At 38.7% G+C, this 19,996-nt stretch overlaps 1 protein-coding gene across 1 annotated transcript in view; it reads right to left on the reverse strand.

The window, feature by feature from the left end:
- LOC126149349 (esterase E4-like) overlaps positions 1 to 19,996 on the reverse strand; it is a 97,516-nt gene that overhangs the window by 43,307 nt on the left and 34,213 nt on the right. The window contains exon 2 of the mRNA XM_049915809.1: positions 11,409 to 11,546. Coding sequence (XP_049771766.1) covers positions 11,409 to 11,546 — 138 coding nt within the window. The remainder of the gene's footprint in view (positions 1 to 11,408; positions 11,547 to 19,996) is intronic.

Here is a 19,996-nt window from a genome sequence, read left to right on the forward strand (position 1 = left end):
GTACATCACTTTATATTATTATATACTTTGATTGTGCTAATCATGTAGTCTCACCAAACAACGACTGTAATTATACATAATTATGTTACCCCTGACTGGTTCTATATCATATGTACAATCAAGTTATCAACAATGATTTACTAGCCCTAATAAAAATAAATAAATAAGGGAGTACAGGGTAACTGTAAAGGATACCAGTCATGCTGTATGAGTACTGTAAATGCCCGTTTACAATGAGCTTTTTAATTGCCATGCTGCTAGCAAAAATTTAATCCACCTTGTCAGGCAGTTATTCAAAGAAGTATTCAAAACTAATATAAACAAAGTGTTAATGAGTAAAAGTTTTGAGAATGTGTCTTTTATTCTGTAGGGGAGTATGCTGTTTTGGAAAATTGCTGACAGATTATATATGTGCTGGAACTGGGACTTGAACTCAGAATCTTGTCTTTTGCATGCTATGTCCACAAGAGATACAGTGCCATGGTTAACTCACAGCCAAGCACACAGTTTTAAGCTTACAGGAAGTTTCAAGTAGAATCTTACTCATAAGATAAATAAAATGAACTAAAACAGCGACATTTAAATATTCAGTTTTTATTAATGCCAATTCTCAACACAGGTACTTCTCATATCCAAAGAGAATATATAAAAATTTGATCTGTGACCACTAACTAAACCAAACTCAATGTCTATTTTAAAAATGTAAATGAATACAAACAGAAAGACAAGAACAAGCCTTTCTTTGACTGTTCTAGCTGAAAACATGTACTGAGATCTGAAACAATGAGCAAAATCAGAGTAAGAAACGGAGAGACAGTAAGGAAAACGGGAGAAGTAGTATTGTAAAGATGTGGATCAGTTTCTGTGAAACACTACAGCTACAGTAAAATCTATGGGAGAAACATATCAACCATTGAAATAGAAACTAGTGCAAGACAGTGAAACAATTTACCTGCTTTACTTTGTAACTGTGTACTAGATAAAATTGCTGTAATGCAGAGTTCAGAACTAGTAAATAACAACATTAATCTTATCATTATGAGAAGAAAACCAAATGGCAGTAAATTAACTGTCTGGCTTGTGAAGTATGGTGTATAATGCCTAGCACACCACAGTGACCTTCATTAGTGATCTATGCCATTCACATAATATTTGAAAGTACTATCTTCTCCATGACTATTTGCATGTCTTGTACCAGACATTGAATTCTGCATATTATTTTTCATACTACTCAGATTCCAGGTAACTAGTATTTGAATTAATGTATACATTATATGAAAGCATTTTAAAAAGTCAATAGTGATCAGTTGTGGGTCATACTAGAGCTCATACAAATGAAAAATAGCTTGTGCAGACATTTATAAACAGTCATTTTTGGAATGAAATATGTTAATAATGAAAATGATTTAAATGTATTGAGCCGGCTGTTGTGGCCGAGCAGTTCTAGGCGCTACAGTCTGGAACCGCGCGACCGCTATGGTCGCAGGTTCGAATCCTGCCTTGGGCATGGATGTGTGTGATGTCCTTAGGTTAGTTAGGTTTAAGTAGTTCTAAGTTCTATAGGACTGATGACCACAGCAGTTAAGTCCCATAGTGCTCAGAGCCATTTGAACCATTTTTTAAATGTATTGCAAGGGTTCAGTACATCCACAATATTCTCGGTTTGGCAGTGTACAACAGTGTTATCTAGATCAAAAGTTACTTGTTTTTCAACACCTCTCCTTTTAGACCAATGTAGTCTGTAAAAATTTGTGCCTCTTCAAGCAATTCAAATTTCTTTATTCATAGCAATAGATGAAAGTTACAGGGTATCATAAAGCAATGAATGGGGTACATGTTATAAAAATGTGCACTACAAATCCTGATAACACTACTTTGTGAGTAGGAGCAAGATCCTCAAATGGTTCAAATGGCTCTGAGCACTATGGGACTTAACATCTGAGGTCATCAGTCCCATAGACTTAGAACTACTTAAACCTAACTAACCTAAGGACATCACACACATCCATGCCCGAGGCAGGATTCAAACCTGCGAACGTAGCAGCAGCACGGTTCTGGACTGAAGCGCCTAGAACCGCTCGGCCACACCGACCAGCTACCAGTATCAAACATAGGCCTTAATTCGAGGAAGAAATTTCTGAGAGTGTACCTTTGGAGCACAGCATTGTATGGAAGTGAATCATTCACTGTGGGAAAACCGTAACAAAAGACAATCGAGTTGTTAGAGATGTTGAGCTACAGAAGTATGTTGAAAACTAGGAGCTGATAAGATAAGGAATGAGGAGTTTCTCTGTAGAATCGGCGAGGATAAGATGTATGTGGCCATCTTCTATGACCATTTCAGAAAACTGGTTCACTGTTGGCAGGAGCATATTCAGTTGTCTGGTGATTACGGGAAAAAGTGAACATTGCCAATTAATTAGCACAATCTAACAATAATTATATCTGCAATTCATTTGTTGAAATATATCCACCAAAAATCTCATGTTACAAAGATGGGGAAATTACTTTTCATTCCACCCTCATAACTTCGATAGGTGCACAGTATGTTCTTAGAAGGAGTAGGTTCTGTAATTGAAATAGGATGATTCAATTTTGTTGATGGCACACGTTGCAGAAATTTAAAACAAGAAATAAGAAGAAAGATCATGACAAAATTTTCAAAACCAAGACAGTATGAAAATGTGGTATGGATTCCAATAAAGAAGAAAGAAGGAAAGAAAAAAGAAATTTACAGACAACAGAATTGAAATTTTAAGAATTGGTACACAAGAATGACATGAAGAGGAATGTAAAAAGAATAACAAAATTACAGATTTAAAGTATAAAGTATAAAGTGTAAAGTATACACTCACAATATTATGAGAAGGTAAGTTGCTACTCACCATATAGCAGAGATGCTGAGTCGCAGATAGGCAGAACAAAAAGACTCTCACAGTTAAGGCTTTCGGCCATTGGCCTACATCAACAATAGACACACACACACACACACACACACACACACACACACACACACACACACGACTTCAGTCTCAGGCAACTGAAACCACACTGCACACTGCAGTCGTGTGTGAGTGCCATTCACATGAGAGAGAGAGAGAGAGAGAGAGAGAGAGAGAGAAAGAGAGAGAGAGTGTGTGTGTGTGTGTGTGGGGGTGCATGTGTGCGTGCCTTTGTGTGTGTCTGGGACTCAGCGTCTCTGCTATATGGTGAGTAGCAACTTTCCTTGTCTCTGCTATATGGTGAGTAGCAACTTTCCTTTTCATAATATTGTTACGTTCCACCCTGGATTCTCCATTGTTTAAGTATACAGTCACTCACTCACACAGCATTTTTCATAAATCCCACCACAAAGGAGAGCCTTCAAGGCTATGGAATGAGTAAAACTACACATGAATTGAATGAAGAACTGATTGCACATCACTGTTGCAGCATACACAAATGCTATTCTTATGTATGATTATGAGAATTAATTCTAAACTATTTTATTAGTCTATAAATATTACCTGAAAATCAATTGCTTTGAAAAAAGCCACTGCTGTTCCTCTTACACTCTTACGATGTTTTTTATTTAATACTTCACACTAAGCTTTTACATGGCTTTATACAGTACACTATTAGATGTCTACATTCTGGTTAAGTCAAAACCTGTTAAATATGAACACAGATATTACATGGAACTTACACCTCAGAAGTAAAATACTGTCTTATTTACAGGAAGTGTGATTTGTTAATTTAGTTTTGAAGCAATCAAATAGTTTTGAACCACAATATAAAACTGCATTATGAAGTCTAGACAAGGATGCATACTCTAGATGGAAATTATTTTTCCTTCTTCTACTGCATAAAAATAGAATTATATAAAATGTATACTGCATAAAATGCATACCAAGGAAATATTCTAATATTTTGTTTGCGAATGTTACAGTTCATTTTAAATTCACTCATTCTTAGTATTATATGAAGCAGATGTTGAGATCAGAGTCAATATCACATGATCTGCTTGAGCAGTGCATATATTAGCTCAGGTAGTCATATTTTGTTTCTGAGTAATGCTGTTAAGTACCAAAGTGCGAGAGCCTGACAGTTTCCCTCCTGCTCAGTCTCCAGTGTTGGATGAGGCTACACATCATACATCATTTAGTACCTTCTAACTGACATAGCTGCTTTACTTTTGGCTTTGGAGATGCTTTTTGATTATTCTCTTTTTCTGATGATGATTTGTGCTTTGTACTGCTTTCTAATTCAGGTATTATTGCCTTTAGCAAATCAACACATCACTCTCAATACTGCATGTGGTAGGTACTGAAATGCAGCACACCAGAACAGCTCCGCTCACTATAATCACACTCCATAAATAAACATATTTTTGCCTTTTTTGTTTTCTACATGTAGGCCCACAGTGAATATACAAAATCTCACTATTCTTACAGCTGTATTTTTCAAAACTTTATTATTTAGTGTATAATTTACAGTTTGCTCGTAACAGTGGTGCAATTATTTCATGTAGAAACACTGTACTGAGCTAATGAGTTTATGTATTCTGTACTTTTCCCAGTAACAGAAATGTTATAACTTTATATTTCAACATTTTGTAATATCTGTCCTCCAGGCATCTTTAAACAGGCATCATAGTGTACAGTGTCATACTCAGTCTGAAGCTGGCATTCAAGAAGTAGAAACACTATGTGATATTTCATGTTAGTCACTATTATCTTCACATCAGTCGGAGATGAGCCTTCAAACAATGGACATACTATGTCAGTCAGCGCACAGTACTAAGCATGTGAAGTTCTGTATCAATCAGCACACAGTATTTTCAAGTGATCTCCAGGTATAATTATTGATTATTGGCACCTGATGTAAAGCTGGGTTTGTCACAGGCATGAATTACTTGCATATGCAACCCTCGTCAGTAATGTTACATGCAAGTCAAAATTTCCACACATGGAAACTGGTAACATTACTTATGCGACTTAAAAATGATGACTGGTGAAGTTATCTGTACAGCAGTTAATATGTTTGCACAACTTTTAGCTGAACAGCTGGTAGTGATGTAGCTGAACAGCTGGTAGTGATGTTGACTGGGGGAAAAAACCACACTCATCAATGTTGTGTACGGAAATAATAGGTCTCTTGAAAGAATTCTTTGGGGACTTTCAATACACTAAGAATGGATATATCTGCCGAGAATGAAGATTAATTCAAAAATTATTTTTAAATGGGTAACTTATATTCTGAATTCCATATGTTTTTGGGTGGGGTCCGCCTATAGCAAAACACATGTCTGGGACAACTAACAAAATTGTGTTTTGCTAAAGGCAGATCCCACCCAAAAACATATGTTATTGTTAAAGCAAATACAGACAAAAGAGCTTCAACTTCAAGATGATTATTCTGAATTCCCTTTGAGAGCCACGTGTCTCACTCTATATGAAAGTCTAATACACCTATGTGAGATGCTTTTTATTTTTAGATTTAAGTCTTGGTTCTGATAGGACACGGGTGCTGTCAATATGGTGTTTCCTCTCCCTATTACAGTATTCAGTTTTGCAACCAAGCTTTGTACTACAGTTCAGAACAGTGATTACTCAGTTACTGTGCTAGTATGAAGACTTTTGTATTTACATATGATTTTAATTAGGGTCAAGAGAGATTTAAATCTATAAAGGCACAAATACATTTTCTGTATCCACTTCAAAATAATATTTACACTCAATGACTAAAGCAAAATGTGACTTTTACAACATTGCCTGTTCTACAGTAATATGAACTGTCACCTAGGCAATTACAATACTTTTCAAATTTGTTTCCTCACTTTAAACAATGCTGTGTTACCTCATTACAAGTAAGTGATTACAAGGAACTGTTGAATGCTAGAATGACATTCCTATTGCATGATTTAAGAACATTTTACTACTTTACAAAGTATTTATTTACTTAATTGAAGACTACATCCACTATTTTAACATTCTTTAACTATTTGTGTACACAAATGATTCAAAACATGTCTTGTCTAATGGACAAAAACAGAGTGAGAACAGATCCATGTAGCATCAGTTGTTGAAGCTCATAGACAATGGTAAGAGATGCGACTTCAAGGAAGAAAGTCAAATGCCTTTTAACTTTTGAAACTTATGCAGATTGGCACGACAGTGTGCAAGTAAGGTGTTTCCACATGTCAGCTGAGTTATGTGACAGGTGGTGGGAGCATGCACATGTTAGTAAGTCATGCCTGCGGAAATGTGGCTTAAGTCTGCTAATCTATTAAGTGAAACATATGAGAACTATTCAACAGCTGATCACCATTGTTTGTAATAATATTGGTAAACATATATAAATATGAAAATCAAATCCAATAGTGTCATGTGAAATTCATTTAAAACCTGCTCAAATTCTTTTGGAAGCTGAGAATGAACACTGATGTAAAGAAAATTACTGGGGACCACAAAAGCAGTTTAGTAAGTTTACATTATGAGCTCACTGGTAGCTATAGCTTCCTCATTAACAACAGTCATGAATTTGATCTATGAAACAAGTAATTTATGGTTCTGCACTACCTCTCCTTCCTCACAGCCATTCTACTGCCATATCTGACCATTCCCATGTGATACTATCTTACCGGATAATATATTATTAACGTCCTGAGGTTCCTGAAGAAGCTTCTGCAAAATTTTTCCTAATTAACTTTACATGATCCTTGACATCAATTTATTGTCGAATCTTAGAACATATTCTGGGCTCAAACATAATGAGGTACCTTGAACAGAATGACCTCCTCAGTGCCAACCAGCAGGGATTTTGAAAACAGCAATCATGTGAAACCTGACTTGCACTATTCTCAAATGACATACTGAAAGCTTTGTATCAAGGCAACTAGGTAGACACAGTGTTTCTTGATTTCCGAAAAGGAAATGACTCAGTACCGCACCTATGCTTATTGTTGAAAGTATGATCATATGGGGTATCAAGTGAAATTTGTGACTGGACTGTGGACTTTTCGGTAGGGAGGACACAGTTTGGATGTAGAGTCATTGTCAGATGTAGAAGTAACTTTGCTTGTGCCCCAGGGAAGTGTGTTGGAACCCTTGCTGTACATGTTGTATATTAATGACCTTGCAGATAATATTAATAGTAAACTCAGGCATTTTGCAGATGATGTAGTTATGTATAATGAAATACTTTCTGAGGGAAACTGCATAAATATTCAATCAGATCTTGATAAGATTTCAGTAGGGTGGAGAGACTGGCAACTTGCTCTGAATGTTCAGAAATGTATAATTGTGCACTTCACAAAACAAAACAAAAAAGTTGTATCCTATGACTATAATATCAATGACTCACTGGGTGTAATACTTTGTAGTGGGATAGGTACCAGATAGGTCTAACAGGGGATATTGAACATATACAGAGAAGAGCAGCATGAAAGGTCACAGGTTTGTTTAATCCATGGGAGAGAGTCACAGAGATACTGAAGGAATTGAAACGGCAAACTCTTGAAGACAGACGTAAACTATCCCGAAAAAGTCTATTGACAAAGTTTCAAGTACCAGCTTTAAATGATTACTCTAGGGAATACTACAACCCCCTATGTATTGCTCACACAGGAATTGTGAGGATAAGATTAGAATAATTACTGCATACTCAGAGGCATTCAAACAATCATTCTTCCCACACTCTGTACTGAATGGAACAGGAAGAAACCATAATAACTGGTACAATGGGATGTACCCTCTGCCATGCACCTGACAGTGGTTTGCAGAGTATAGATGCATATGTAGATGTAGTTAATTTCTTACTGTACAAAATACTTTTTTTGTGCTTAGCTACCTTAGTACAGAAGATTATGACTTAGGACAGTACTGAATGAAATTTATGGCAACAATCATGCACACAGGTCAACATAATAAGAGAGATTTCTAAATGCAAAGCATACCTACCTTGGATTTTTTTATTAATTTAGCCATCATATGCTGTCTGCCTCAATGGCTGAGCAGCCAGTGTGGGTGACTGTCATGTCGAGGACCTGGGTTTCAATTTCCAGTACTTCCAGGGATTTTTCCTAGGCGGGAGGACTGGTAGAGGAGGCACTTAACCTCGTGAGGTCAACTGAGGAGCTACTTGACTGATTAGTAATGGCTAAAAGGTCAAGAAACCTGACAGTGACTGGGAGAGTCCTGTGCTGATTACGTGCCTCTCCATACCGCATCCAGTGACGCCATTGGCGAAGGATGACATGGCAGTTGGTCAGGTCTGAATAGTCCGTCTAGGGCCGAATACTGAACTTTATCTTACTTTCATCTTATCCATATGCTGGTGGCACCTCAATTTGTTATCTGTCTAGATAACTAAAAAAATTATCAGTCTTTATTTATCATACCAGTAAGTCATTTTATTTGTTTGTAACTGCACATTATGGGTTTTTCCTCTGACAACACTCAACAGTACCAGTTTCTTTACCCCCTGTACCCTGCTCATCACTGTTGATGTTGCTTTCCTCTACACTACAGTTTGGTGACAAGAAGTTGACTCATTTTAGTGGTGTGAAGCAAAGAAAGCAGGCACTAGTTGGAAGATATTCATATGTCTGTGAGTGCTGCATATGTTTCTGCCTGTGTCACCATTGCCTTCATATAAGCACAAAACCAAGTAATGGTACCAGGCATATGATAAGGGGGCAGTAATACATTAAACTTAGCTTTCGTCTCCTTTTGTCAGTCCTAATGTGGAGGCAGGTGGATATCCTGCAATTCTCAACAGCCACCATCCAAAGGGTCAACTAACACTGGCCAAAGGGTAACATCACCAATGCCCATGGCTTTTCTGCTATTGAACAAAACCTTTCCCAACAGCTGATTGCCTTTCAACCTAAAGTCTCCTTCCTGGTCACCATGATCAGCTATATCCTCACCCACAATTACTTCGCCTGCAAAAGTATCACATACAAACAAATCCATGGTGCAGCACTGGACATCCTATGTCAATCTATTCATGATTCATCGAGTGGAATCCTTCCAAACCAGTCACATCCGTTATCTCTCACTTGGTTCATAGTCACTGATGATATCTTCATGTTATGAACCAAGGGCGAGGACACTATCCACATTCACCCAGAACGTCAGCATCTTCTCTACCATACATTTTACCTAATCCTCCTAATCCAACAAGCCACCTTCTTTCATGTTGACCTTCCCCTGCACCAAAGTATGGGTACATCAGTGCCTCTCTTCACATCAAACCTATCAATTGTCATCAGTATGTCCAAACCTGTCAATTACCATCAATACCTCCACTTTGACAGCTTTCCCTGAAAGATTTTGTTACCTACATTTTCAAAGGTAATGTCACATAAAATGCGAACTGGGTAAATGTAGAATCTTCCTGGCAGTTTAAAATTGTGTGCCAGACTGAGATTCAAACTCAAAACCTTTACCTTTTGCAGGCAAGTGCTCTACCAACTGAGCTACCCAAGCACGACTCATGGTCCATCCTCACTGCTTTACTTCCACCAGTGCCTTGTCTCCAAGGAGTCAGGAGACGAGGTACCAGGGGAAGTAAAGCTGTGAGGATGGGTCATGAGTTGTATTTGCATAGCACAGTTGGTGGAGCACTTGCCCATCAGACGCAAAGGTCCCAAGTCTGAGTCTTGGTCTGGCACAGAGTTTTAATCTGGCAATGAGTTTCATGGCAGTGCACACTCCGCTGCAGAGAGAAAATTTCATTCTGGGTAAATGTTCATATTCAGTTTTACCAGAACTGAGATTGTGAGATCATATTTTGCTTTCTCTGAAAAGAATCTGTTACAGAAACCAAACTGAGCAGTTGTTAAAAGGTTTTGTCAGAGAACTGGGGCAATATTCTATTCTAATATACTTTCTCAAAAAGCTTCAAGTTGCGGGAAGAAGGAGATGAATCTATAGCTAGAGATCACTTGCTGATCTCAACTCTTATAACTGTTCATTACAACTGGATGTTTCAGTCTTTCATGAAAGGCATATTGAGTCATCAATCGATTACGAAGTACAGTCAAGTTTAGTGCTTCAAAGTTAGCATCTGATTTCAATACTTTGGCTGATACGTCACTAAAGCAAGAGGAATTTCTGCTTTTCAATGGTTTAATCATTTCTCTGATCTCTCTAACAGTTAATCTAGAAAATTCGATGTTAACTGGTTGAAATCACACACTGCTCTATACAACAAAACAGATAAATTCTTTACAGACATTGGTTTACTTTCACCTTGGACAAAAAGCTTTGTGATAACGAAGGAGAATATGAAAACATGAAATCCATCAATAAGAAGTAGAAGTCTCAACATGCCAGACAGTGTAGTAAATACTGGGGTAATACAGGAGGAAGAAAGAGAAAAAAAAAAGAAAGAAGATGATGATGATGGAGACCATCCTCACAGAACTATACAAGTGAGAATTTTCCCTCCAGCACATCATTCTGTATTACCAGTCTATTAGTCCCTCTCATACACCCTATGTCCATGTCTACTCTCCTGGCCCAGATCAACATTTATTTCTGTACTTACGAGTCTATTCTTAATTTTATTTAATCTTGATTATTCTATTTTCTTCATCTTGCTGTCCATATCTGTTCTATGCCAATGTTTACTTCTTATGAAAACACAGTTGCTGACTTCACTTGCTTTTGGCCTTATTCTGTATTCTATACAGTGCCTCATTCCTCTCCCTGTCCCCAAATCTTTATCAAATCCATTATGAATTCTACCTTTCCTCCATACATCTTGCCTTCCCATAATTCTCAGCCTTGATCATGCCATACACTAGTAACACATAGTGTAAGGGTGTTTATGTTTAACTGAACTTCTCCTTGCTCCAATAAAGAAAGTTTTACATGTCAATAGTAATTTTTGGTTACTGGGTACAGTCTTCCTGATCATTACTTAGCTACTTTAAAAATGGACATAAATAGTCTTGACCACAAAAACATTTATTTTGATGGTAACCAGTTTGTGTCAGTTTTTGACCATCCTCAGATCCTCATAATACGATAGTAGGTGTGGCAGTGAATGGAGTGGGTGTTGTAACTCCATGAGTGATCACAGAGTTACAGCATCTGCTCCATTCATCACCACTGTCTACCATCATGGTATGAGGGTCTGAAGATGGTGAAAAATTGATCCAATGCAATTACCATCAAAATAAATGTTTTCACAGTCAAGACTGTTTATGACTATTTCTAAAGTACTTTATGCCACATGACTGTTCTCCATGAGAATGTTCTAAAAAAATGTCTTATTATTTAATTACATCCAGAACTCTCCATTACGACAGTAATAAAATATCTTGGTTTATGATGTTAATTTGTGGTGTACCATGCACTACTTTTTCAAAATATGTTTACTTCTAACATGTTGAATAATCATGTAATACATCATACCTGAGTTGTGTAGACATTCAAGAATAAACAATCTTCAGATGAGGGCCTGATGATTGAGTTAGGTACTGGCTGCAGACAAGCATATCCATCTTCTGTTGCATTAACTATGCCCTCCCATGGTTCTAATGGTTGAGGAGCCTATGACAGAGCAAAAATTAAGATGAAGTAACCATTCATAATTACTAATTCTAAGGTTTGTTTTAGAAACAGAAGACAGAACATGTCCTCCAACCATCAAACTAGGGCAAATGTCGAAAAGGATTATGAAATTGCAGCTATAAAAATTACTCAGTTCAACCTGGTTATTGCTACAGTTTACCGATCACCGTCCGGGAATTTTGAACTTTTCTTAAACAAAATGGAGTCATTCCTAAATAAAGTAAATAAAATGGATTGTGAATTGATAATCTGTGGTGACTTCAATATTGACTTCCTCACGAATAGTGGAAATAGGGAGACCATTTTGAACCTTGCAACGTCCTACAATTTAAAGGCTGAAGTAAAAGCAGCTACCTGAGTATCAGAAACTTGTCAAACAGCTCTTGATCAGTTTCTAGTAAAGAAGAGTTTACACAACACCTCACTAAAAATTTTCAATGCAGGTTTTAGTGATCATCTTGCTCAAATATTAAGCATAAAAGTACAAGGCAGTATTATTAACAACATGTCTTTTAGAACAGCATATCGAAGCTATAATCAGCATAATGTGAACTACTTCAACAACTTATTACAGAAAGAAAAATGGCTAGGAGTGTACAAAATGAACAATATAAATGAAAAATTCGACACTTTCATTGATACATTAACCCATTTCTTTGAACTTGCATTCCCACTGAAAACATTAACCATACAGGGAAACTCTAGAACAAACAGCTGGATCACAAAGGGAATAAGGGTTTCATGCCAGAAGAAAAGACTACTTCATGAAATATGTAACTCAAAAAATTCCTCACCTGTAGTACGCGCATACTATAAAAAATACTCCAAAATATTAAGAAAAGTAATAAAAGCAGCAAAAATAATGCATAATGATGAAATCATTTATAATTCAGCTAATAAATCAAAGGCTATGTGGAGTGTTATAAAAAAAGAATGTGGAGAATACAGACAACCTTGGAAAAATATAACACTATCACATAAAAATAAAAAAGTAACAAACCCCTTAGAAGTAGCTAACACATTTAACAACTTTTTCACAGGTGTTGCTGAAAATACGTTACAATCAAACTTTAAGAGCATCCAGGCAAATGAATATAAAATAAGTACATGTAGAGGATCAATGTACATCAGTTCTGTTTCACAAGATGAAGTAGCTAAAGCAATAAAAGGACTAAAAAATTCCAAATCGGCAGGTATTGATGGTATACCTGCAACAATGTTAAAGAAGAGCGCATCAAACCTAATTGAAGTACTCACACATTTATGCGACTGCTCACTTCAGGCAGGCACTTTCCCTGATTGTGTTAAAAACATCAAAAGTTATTCCTGTATATAAAAAAGGGGATAAAGACAATGTAAATAACTACAGACCCATCACAATTTCCTCCTGCATCTCTAAAGTACTGGAAAAAGTTATGTATGAGAAACTTATGAAATTTATAAATAAAAACAGCATCCTATGTAATGAACAACATGGATTCAGAAATAAGAGGTCAACGACAACTGCTGTCTATGAGTGCATCAATTCCATCCTAAACCTGATGGACAAAAAACAGGAAACAATAGGAGTCTTTATTGACTTGTCAAAAGCTTTTGACATGGTGGACCATAAAATTCTGCTATCAAAGCTAGAAAGATATGGTATTCGAGGTCTGTCCAACAAGTGGATCAGTTCCTTCCTGACAAATCGTATGCAGGCAGTGTGCGTCAAGCACACAAATATTGAACTAAAAACTGTATCTAATCACTTATCTGACTATAAACAAATAAAATGTGGTGTACCCCAAGGATCCGTATTGGGACCCCTTCTGTTTCTTCTGTACATAAATGATCTAAGCTTAAATATTGATGCACACAAATCAATCATATTTGCAGATGACACCACGATTCTACTAAAAGGAGACGACGATGAACAGTTACAGCAGACAGTAAACACGGTAACGAAACAACTTAGCAGCTGGGCACAGAGTAATCAGCTTGTAATAAACAGTAAGAAAACCATTGCTCTAAAATTCCACAATGTTCCTAACAAGGACATGTTTATCCCATCAGTCTGTATCAATGACGAACCAGTTGGTAACAGTACTGAAACCAAATTCTTAGGACTTTGGCTGCAGAGTAACATCAGATGGAATAAGCATATTGAATGTCTCAATGCGGAACTGAGCAAAACATGTTATCTTCTTTGTTCATTAAAATCATGCTGTAGTGAGAAAACAGTATTGAATGCATATCATGCGTACTTTCATTCTCGTCTTAGATATGGGGTCACCTTCTGGGGAAACTCTAAAATAGCTAATAGCACTTTTAAACTACAAAAAAGGGCCATTAGAATCTTGTTTGGGTGCAAGCCTAGAGACTCTTGTAAACCCCTGTTTAAGAAATCTGGTATTCCCCCATTACCGTGTGTATACATTATGGAAACCCTTTTGTTCTTTAAATTAAATGTAATAGGCAAGGACCAGAGGCTACAAAAAAACTGTGATATACATGAGCACTTTACCAGACAAAACAGGAACTTACATATGACTCAAATCAGCACAGCACTGTGCCAAAAAGGTACTTTTCACATGGGAGTTAAGCTTTATAACAAACTTCCTGAAAACATAAAAGCTATCACTAAGGTCAATACATTTGGAAAATCTCTAAAGTCATATTTACAGCATCACTGCTTTTATTCCATTGAAGAATATTTAAATTTATGAAATGTGTTATATAAATACTTGTGTGTAAAGTGTATTATTGTAAGCTTAAATATGTATGCCTTGAAATTACTTTCAGCCTGTATATTTATAACTTGACTTGTCCAATGTCTTATGCATAAACTGCTATGTAGACAACAGGACCAATAAAATACAATCTACAATCAATCTACAATCAATATGAGGGGTGAACCCATGGAAGTAATCTTACGTGATCCCCTTTAAAAATAAAAATTTGTGTGGCACTGAAAGACGTGACACTGTAGGCACTGAAAATTTATATATATTTAAGTATACGTCACACTGGAGGCACTGGAAATTTATATATATATATATATATAAACAACACCACATACAAAGTGTTTCAGACAACACCACATACAAAGTTTGCCAAGGTAATCCCATTCCTGATGTCCAGGCAGAGCTTCAAGGAATCCTCAGAACCTTAGGCCCCCTACAAAACCTTTCACCTGACTCCATCAACCTCCTGACCCCACCGACACCCCGCACCCCTACATTCTACCTTCTTCCTAAAATTCACAAACCCAATCATCCCGGCCGCCCCATTGTAGCTGGTTACCAAGCCCCCACAGAACGTATCTCTGCCTACGTAGATCAACACCTTCAACCCATTACATGCAGTCTCCCATCCTTCATCAAAGACACCAACCACTTTCTCGAACGCCTGGAATCCTTACCCAATCCGTTACCCCCAGAAACCATCCTTGTAACCATTGATGCCACTTCCTTATACACAAATATCCTGCACGTCCAGGGCCTCGCTGCGATGGAGCACTTCCTTTCACGCCGATCACCTGCCACCCTACCTAAAACCTCTTTCCTCATTACCTTAGCCAGCTTCATCCTGACCCACAACTTCTTCACTTTTGAAGACCAGACATACCAACAATTAAAGGGAACAGCCATGGGTACCAGGATGGCCCCTTCATATGCCAACCTATTCATGGGTCGCTTAGAGGAAGCCTTCTTGGTTACCAAGGCCTGCCAACCCAAAGTTTGGTACAGATTTATTGATGACATCTTCATGATCTGGACTCACAGTGAAGAAGAACTCCAGAATTTCCTCTCCAACCTCAACTCCTTTGGTTCCATCAGATTCACCTGGTCCTACTCCAAATCCCATGCCACTTTCCTTGATGTTGACCTTCACCTGTCCAATGGCCAGCTTCACACGTCCGTCCACATCAAACCCACCAACAAGCAACAGTAACTCCATTACGACAGCTGCCACCCATTCCACATCAAACGGTCCCTTCCCTACAGCCTAGGTCTTTGTGGCAAACGAATCTGCTCCAGTCCGGAATCCTTGAACCATTACACCAACAACCTGAAAACAGCTTTTGCATCCCGCAACTACCCTCCTGACCTGGTACAGAAGCAAACAACCAGAGCCACTTCCTCATCCTCTCAAACCCAGAACCTCCCACAGAAGAACCACAAAAGTGCCCCACTTGTGACAGGATACTTTCCGGGACTGGATCAGATTCTGAATGTGGCTCTCCAGCAGGGATACAACTTCCTCAAATCCTGCCCTGAAATGAGATCCATCCTTCATGAAATCCTCCCCACTCCACCAAGAGTGTCTTTCTGCCGTCCACCTAACCTTCGTAACCTCTTAGTTCATCCCCATGAAATCCCCAAACCACCTTCCCTACCCTCTGGCTCCTACCCTTGTAACCGCCCCCGGTGTAAAACCTGTCCCATGCACCCTCCCACCACCACCTACTCCAGTCCTTTAACCCGGAAGGTGTACACGATCAAAGGCAGAGCGACGTGTGAAAGCACCCACGTGATTTACCAACTGACCTGCCTACACTGTGAAGCCTTCTGTGTTTGAATGACCAGCAACAAACTGTCCATTCGCATGAATCGACACAGGCAGACAGTGTTTGTTGGTAATGAGGATCACCCTGTGGCTAAACATGCCTTGGTGCATGGCCAGCACATCTTGGCACAGTGTTACACCGTCCGGATTATTTGGATACTTCCCACTAACACCAACCTGTCAGATCTCCGGAGATGGGAACTTGCCCTTCAGCATATCCTCTCTTCTCGCTATCCGCCAGGCCTCAATCTCCGCTAATTTCTAATTTCAATTTGCCGCCGCTCATAGTTCACCTGTCTTTCAACAACATCTTTACCTCTGTACTTCCGCCTCGACTGACATCTCTGCCCAAATTCTTTGCCTTTACAAATGTCTGCTTGTGTCTGTGTACATGCGGATGGATATGTGTGTGTGTGTGCTAGTGTATACCTGTCTTTTTTCCCCCTAAGGTAAGTCTTTCCGCTCCCGGGATTGGAATGACTCCTTACCCTCTCCCTTAAAACCCAAATCCTCTCATCTTTCCCTCTCCATCCCTCTTCCCTGATGACACAACCGTTGGTTGCGAAAGCTTGAATTTTGTGTGTATGTTTGTGTTTGTTTGTGTGTCTATTGACCTGCCAGCGCTTTTGTTTGGTAAGTCTCATCATCTTTCTCTATATATATATATATATATACCTAAAAACAAAGATGATGTGACTTACCAAATGAAAGTGCTGGCAGGTCGACAGACACACAAACGAACACAAACATACACACAAAATTCAAGCTTTCGCAACCAACGGTTGCCTCATCAGGAAAGAGGGAAGGAGAGGGAAAGACGAAAGGATTTGGGTTTTAAGGGAGAGGGTAAGGAGTCATTCCAATCCCGGGAGCGGAAAGACTTACCTTAGGAGGAAAAAAGGACAGGTATACACTCGCACATACACACATACCCATCCGCATATACACAGACACAAGCTCACCCTCTCCCCCAAAACCCAAAACCCAAATCCCCCCCCCGACGAGGCAACCGTTGGCCGCGAAAGCCTGAACCCCGTGTGCATGCCTGCGCCCGTCCGTGCGTCTATCGACCCGCCAGCGCCCCCATTGGGCAAGTCTCATCATCTTTCTTTTTTGATATATATATATATATATATATATATATATATATATATATATATGGTTATGATAGAATTCCACGTAGGAAAAATATACCTAAAAACAAAGATGATGTGACCCACCAAACGAAAGCGCTGGCAGGCTGGTTTGGTGGGTCACATCATCTTTGTTTTTAGGTATATTTTTCCTACGTGGAATGTTTCCTTCTATCATAACTATATATATATATATATATATATATATATATATATATATATATATATATATATATATATAATAGAAGGAAACATTCCACGAAGGAAAAATATACCTAAAAACAAAGACGATGTGACTTACCAAATGAAAGTGCTGGCAGGTCGACAGACACACAAACGAACACAAACATACACACAAAATTCAAGCTTTCGCAACAAACTGTTGCCTCATCAGGAAAGAGGGAAGGAGAGGGAAAGACGAAAGGATGTGGGTTTTAAGGGAGAGGGTAAGGATTCATTCCAGTCCCGGGAACGGAAAGACTTACCTTAAGGGGAAAAAAGGACGGGTATACACTCACACACACACACACATATATCCATCCACACATATACAGACACAAGCAGACATATTTAAAGACAAAGAGTTTGGCCAGAGATGTCAGTTGAGGCAGAAGTGCAGAGGCAAAGATGTTGTTGAATGACAGGTGAGGTATGAGTGGCGGCAACTTGAAATTAGCGGAGATTGAGGCCTGGTGGATAACGGGAAGAGAGGATATATTGAAGAGCAAGTTCCCATCTCCGGAGTTCGGATAGGTTGGTGTTAGTAGGAAGTATCCAGATAACCCGGATGGTGTAACACTGCGCCAAGATGTGCTGGTCGTGCACCAAGGCATGTTTAGCCGCAGGGTGATCCTCATTACCAACAAACACTGTCTGCCTGTGTCGATTCATGCGAATGGACAGTTTGTTGCTGGTCATTCCCACATAGAATGCATCACAGTGTAGGCAGGTCAGTTGGTAGATCACGTGGGTGCTTTCACACGTGGCTCTGCCTTTGATTGTGTACACCTTCCGGGTTACAGGACTGGAGTAGGTGGTGGTGGGAGGGTGCATGGGACAGGTTTTACACCGGGGGTGGTTACAAGGGTAGGAGCCAGAGGGTAGGGAAGGTGGTTTGGGGATTTCATAGGGATGAACTAAGAGGTTACGAAGGTTAGGTGGACGGCGGAAAGACACTCTTGGTGGAGTGGGGAGGATTTCATGAAGGATGGATCTCATTTCAGGGCAGGATTTGAGGAAGTCGTATCCCTGCTGGACAGCCACATTCAGAATCCCACAGAAGAACCACAAAAGTGTCCCACTTGTGACAGGATACTTTCCGGGACTGGATCAGATTCTGAAACTATAAAACTATACATTACAAGGTGAATGCAGAACATCCAATATACTCAAGCAGGTGAAAATATAATAATTCCAGGGGACTGAAGTGCCACATTATATGCAAAAGAAATTTATAATTTCTAAGCATACAGATAATGAAAAGAAAATTGGAAAAAATTAATTCTGTGGATCTACAATCTGTTCAGACTACATGTTGTGCACATTATGCTATGCAGTAAGAGAAGAAGTACATTTCGAACAGACGAGGAGAATAAAATAACAACTGGGCTATGTCATGATCAGACAAGATTCAGGAACTGAAATTCAAAGCCATCCAGTCTTTGAACTGTAATCGATATTAGTGATGAACAGAAGTAGGAAACTCAGAATAATAAATTAAAGGGAAATACTTATTAAAAAAGTAGGATACGGAGAAGTCAAAACTCGGTGAAGCATTGATCGTCAGGTACATCAGATTTTTTGAGAGAAAGGCCCCAATAAAAATGGTGTAGACTAGTAGAATATAATACAGACAGGAATAATTTAGGAAGCCTGCAGCAGAGGGGGCACAGATTGCCATTGGTGAAGCATGAAATATTGCATGTTGTTGATGACAGAGAAAACAGGGATGTAATATCCTCATTAAGTAGAAAAAAACAGAATGAACATAAAAAACATGCATGGAAATTGAACCATACAGAGTAAAATTTGTATTGCTTGTAGGGATATTAAGTGTAATTTTGAAGAAATAAAAATAGAAGTATGACAGTTTATTTAGTGCAGGTGAGAAGTTCTATTAAATGCAGAAGAAAAGGCTGATATATCTTCGAGACACAGTGAAAATTTTTACAGGCCAGAATATCTGTACTGCAGCATTATGATAGAAGATGAGGAGAGTGATGTGGAAAAACACTAGGTCCAATAACTGGTCTGAGATTAGCATACAACTCAATGGTTTCCACTCAAACAAGTAAGACAGTGTTCCAGCAGAGCTAGGTTGTTTGGACCGAGCGAGGTGGCGCAGTGGTTAGACACTGGACTCGCATTCGGGAGGACGACGGTTCAATCCCGCGTCCGGCCATCCTGATTTAGGTTTTCCGTGATTTCCCTAAATCACTCCAGGCAAATGCCGGAATGGTTCCTCTGAAAGGGCACGGCCGACTTCCTTCCCTAATCCGATGAGACCGATGACCACGCTGTCTGGTCTCCTTCCCCAAACCAACCAACCAACCAACCAACCTAGGTTGTTTGGTATCATGTCTGGAATTTATTTCATGTCCAGAATTTATTAATCTGACATGTACAATCACATACAGAAAAATGCATTATCAGCAACTAGTAATAAATGTATCAGTGGATGGATATGAGAACTATTATAATGAATGTGATATCTCTTAGTTGTAATTTTATAACAATATCAATCTACAG

This window comes from Schistocerca cancellata, chromosome 2 (assembly GCF_023864275.1).
Source record: "Schistocerca cancellata isolate TAMUIC-IGC-003103 chromosome 2, iqSchCanc2.1, whole genome shotgun sequence".
Classification (NCBI taxonomy): Eukaryota; Metazoa; Arthropoda; class Insecta; order Orthoptera; family Acrididae; genus Schistocerca; species Schistocerca cancellata.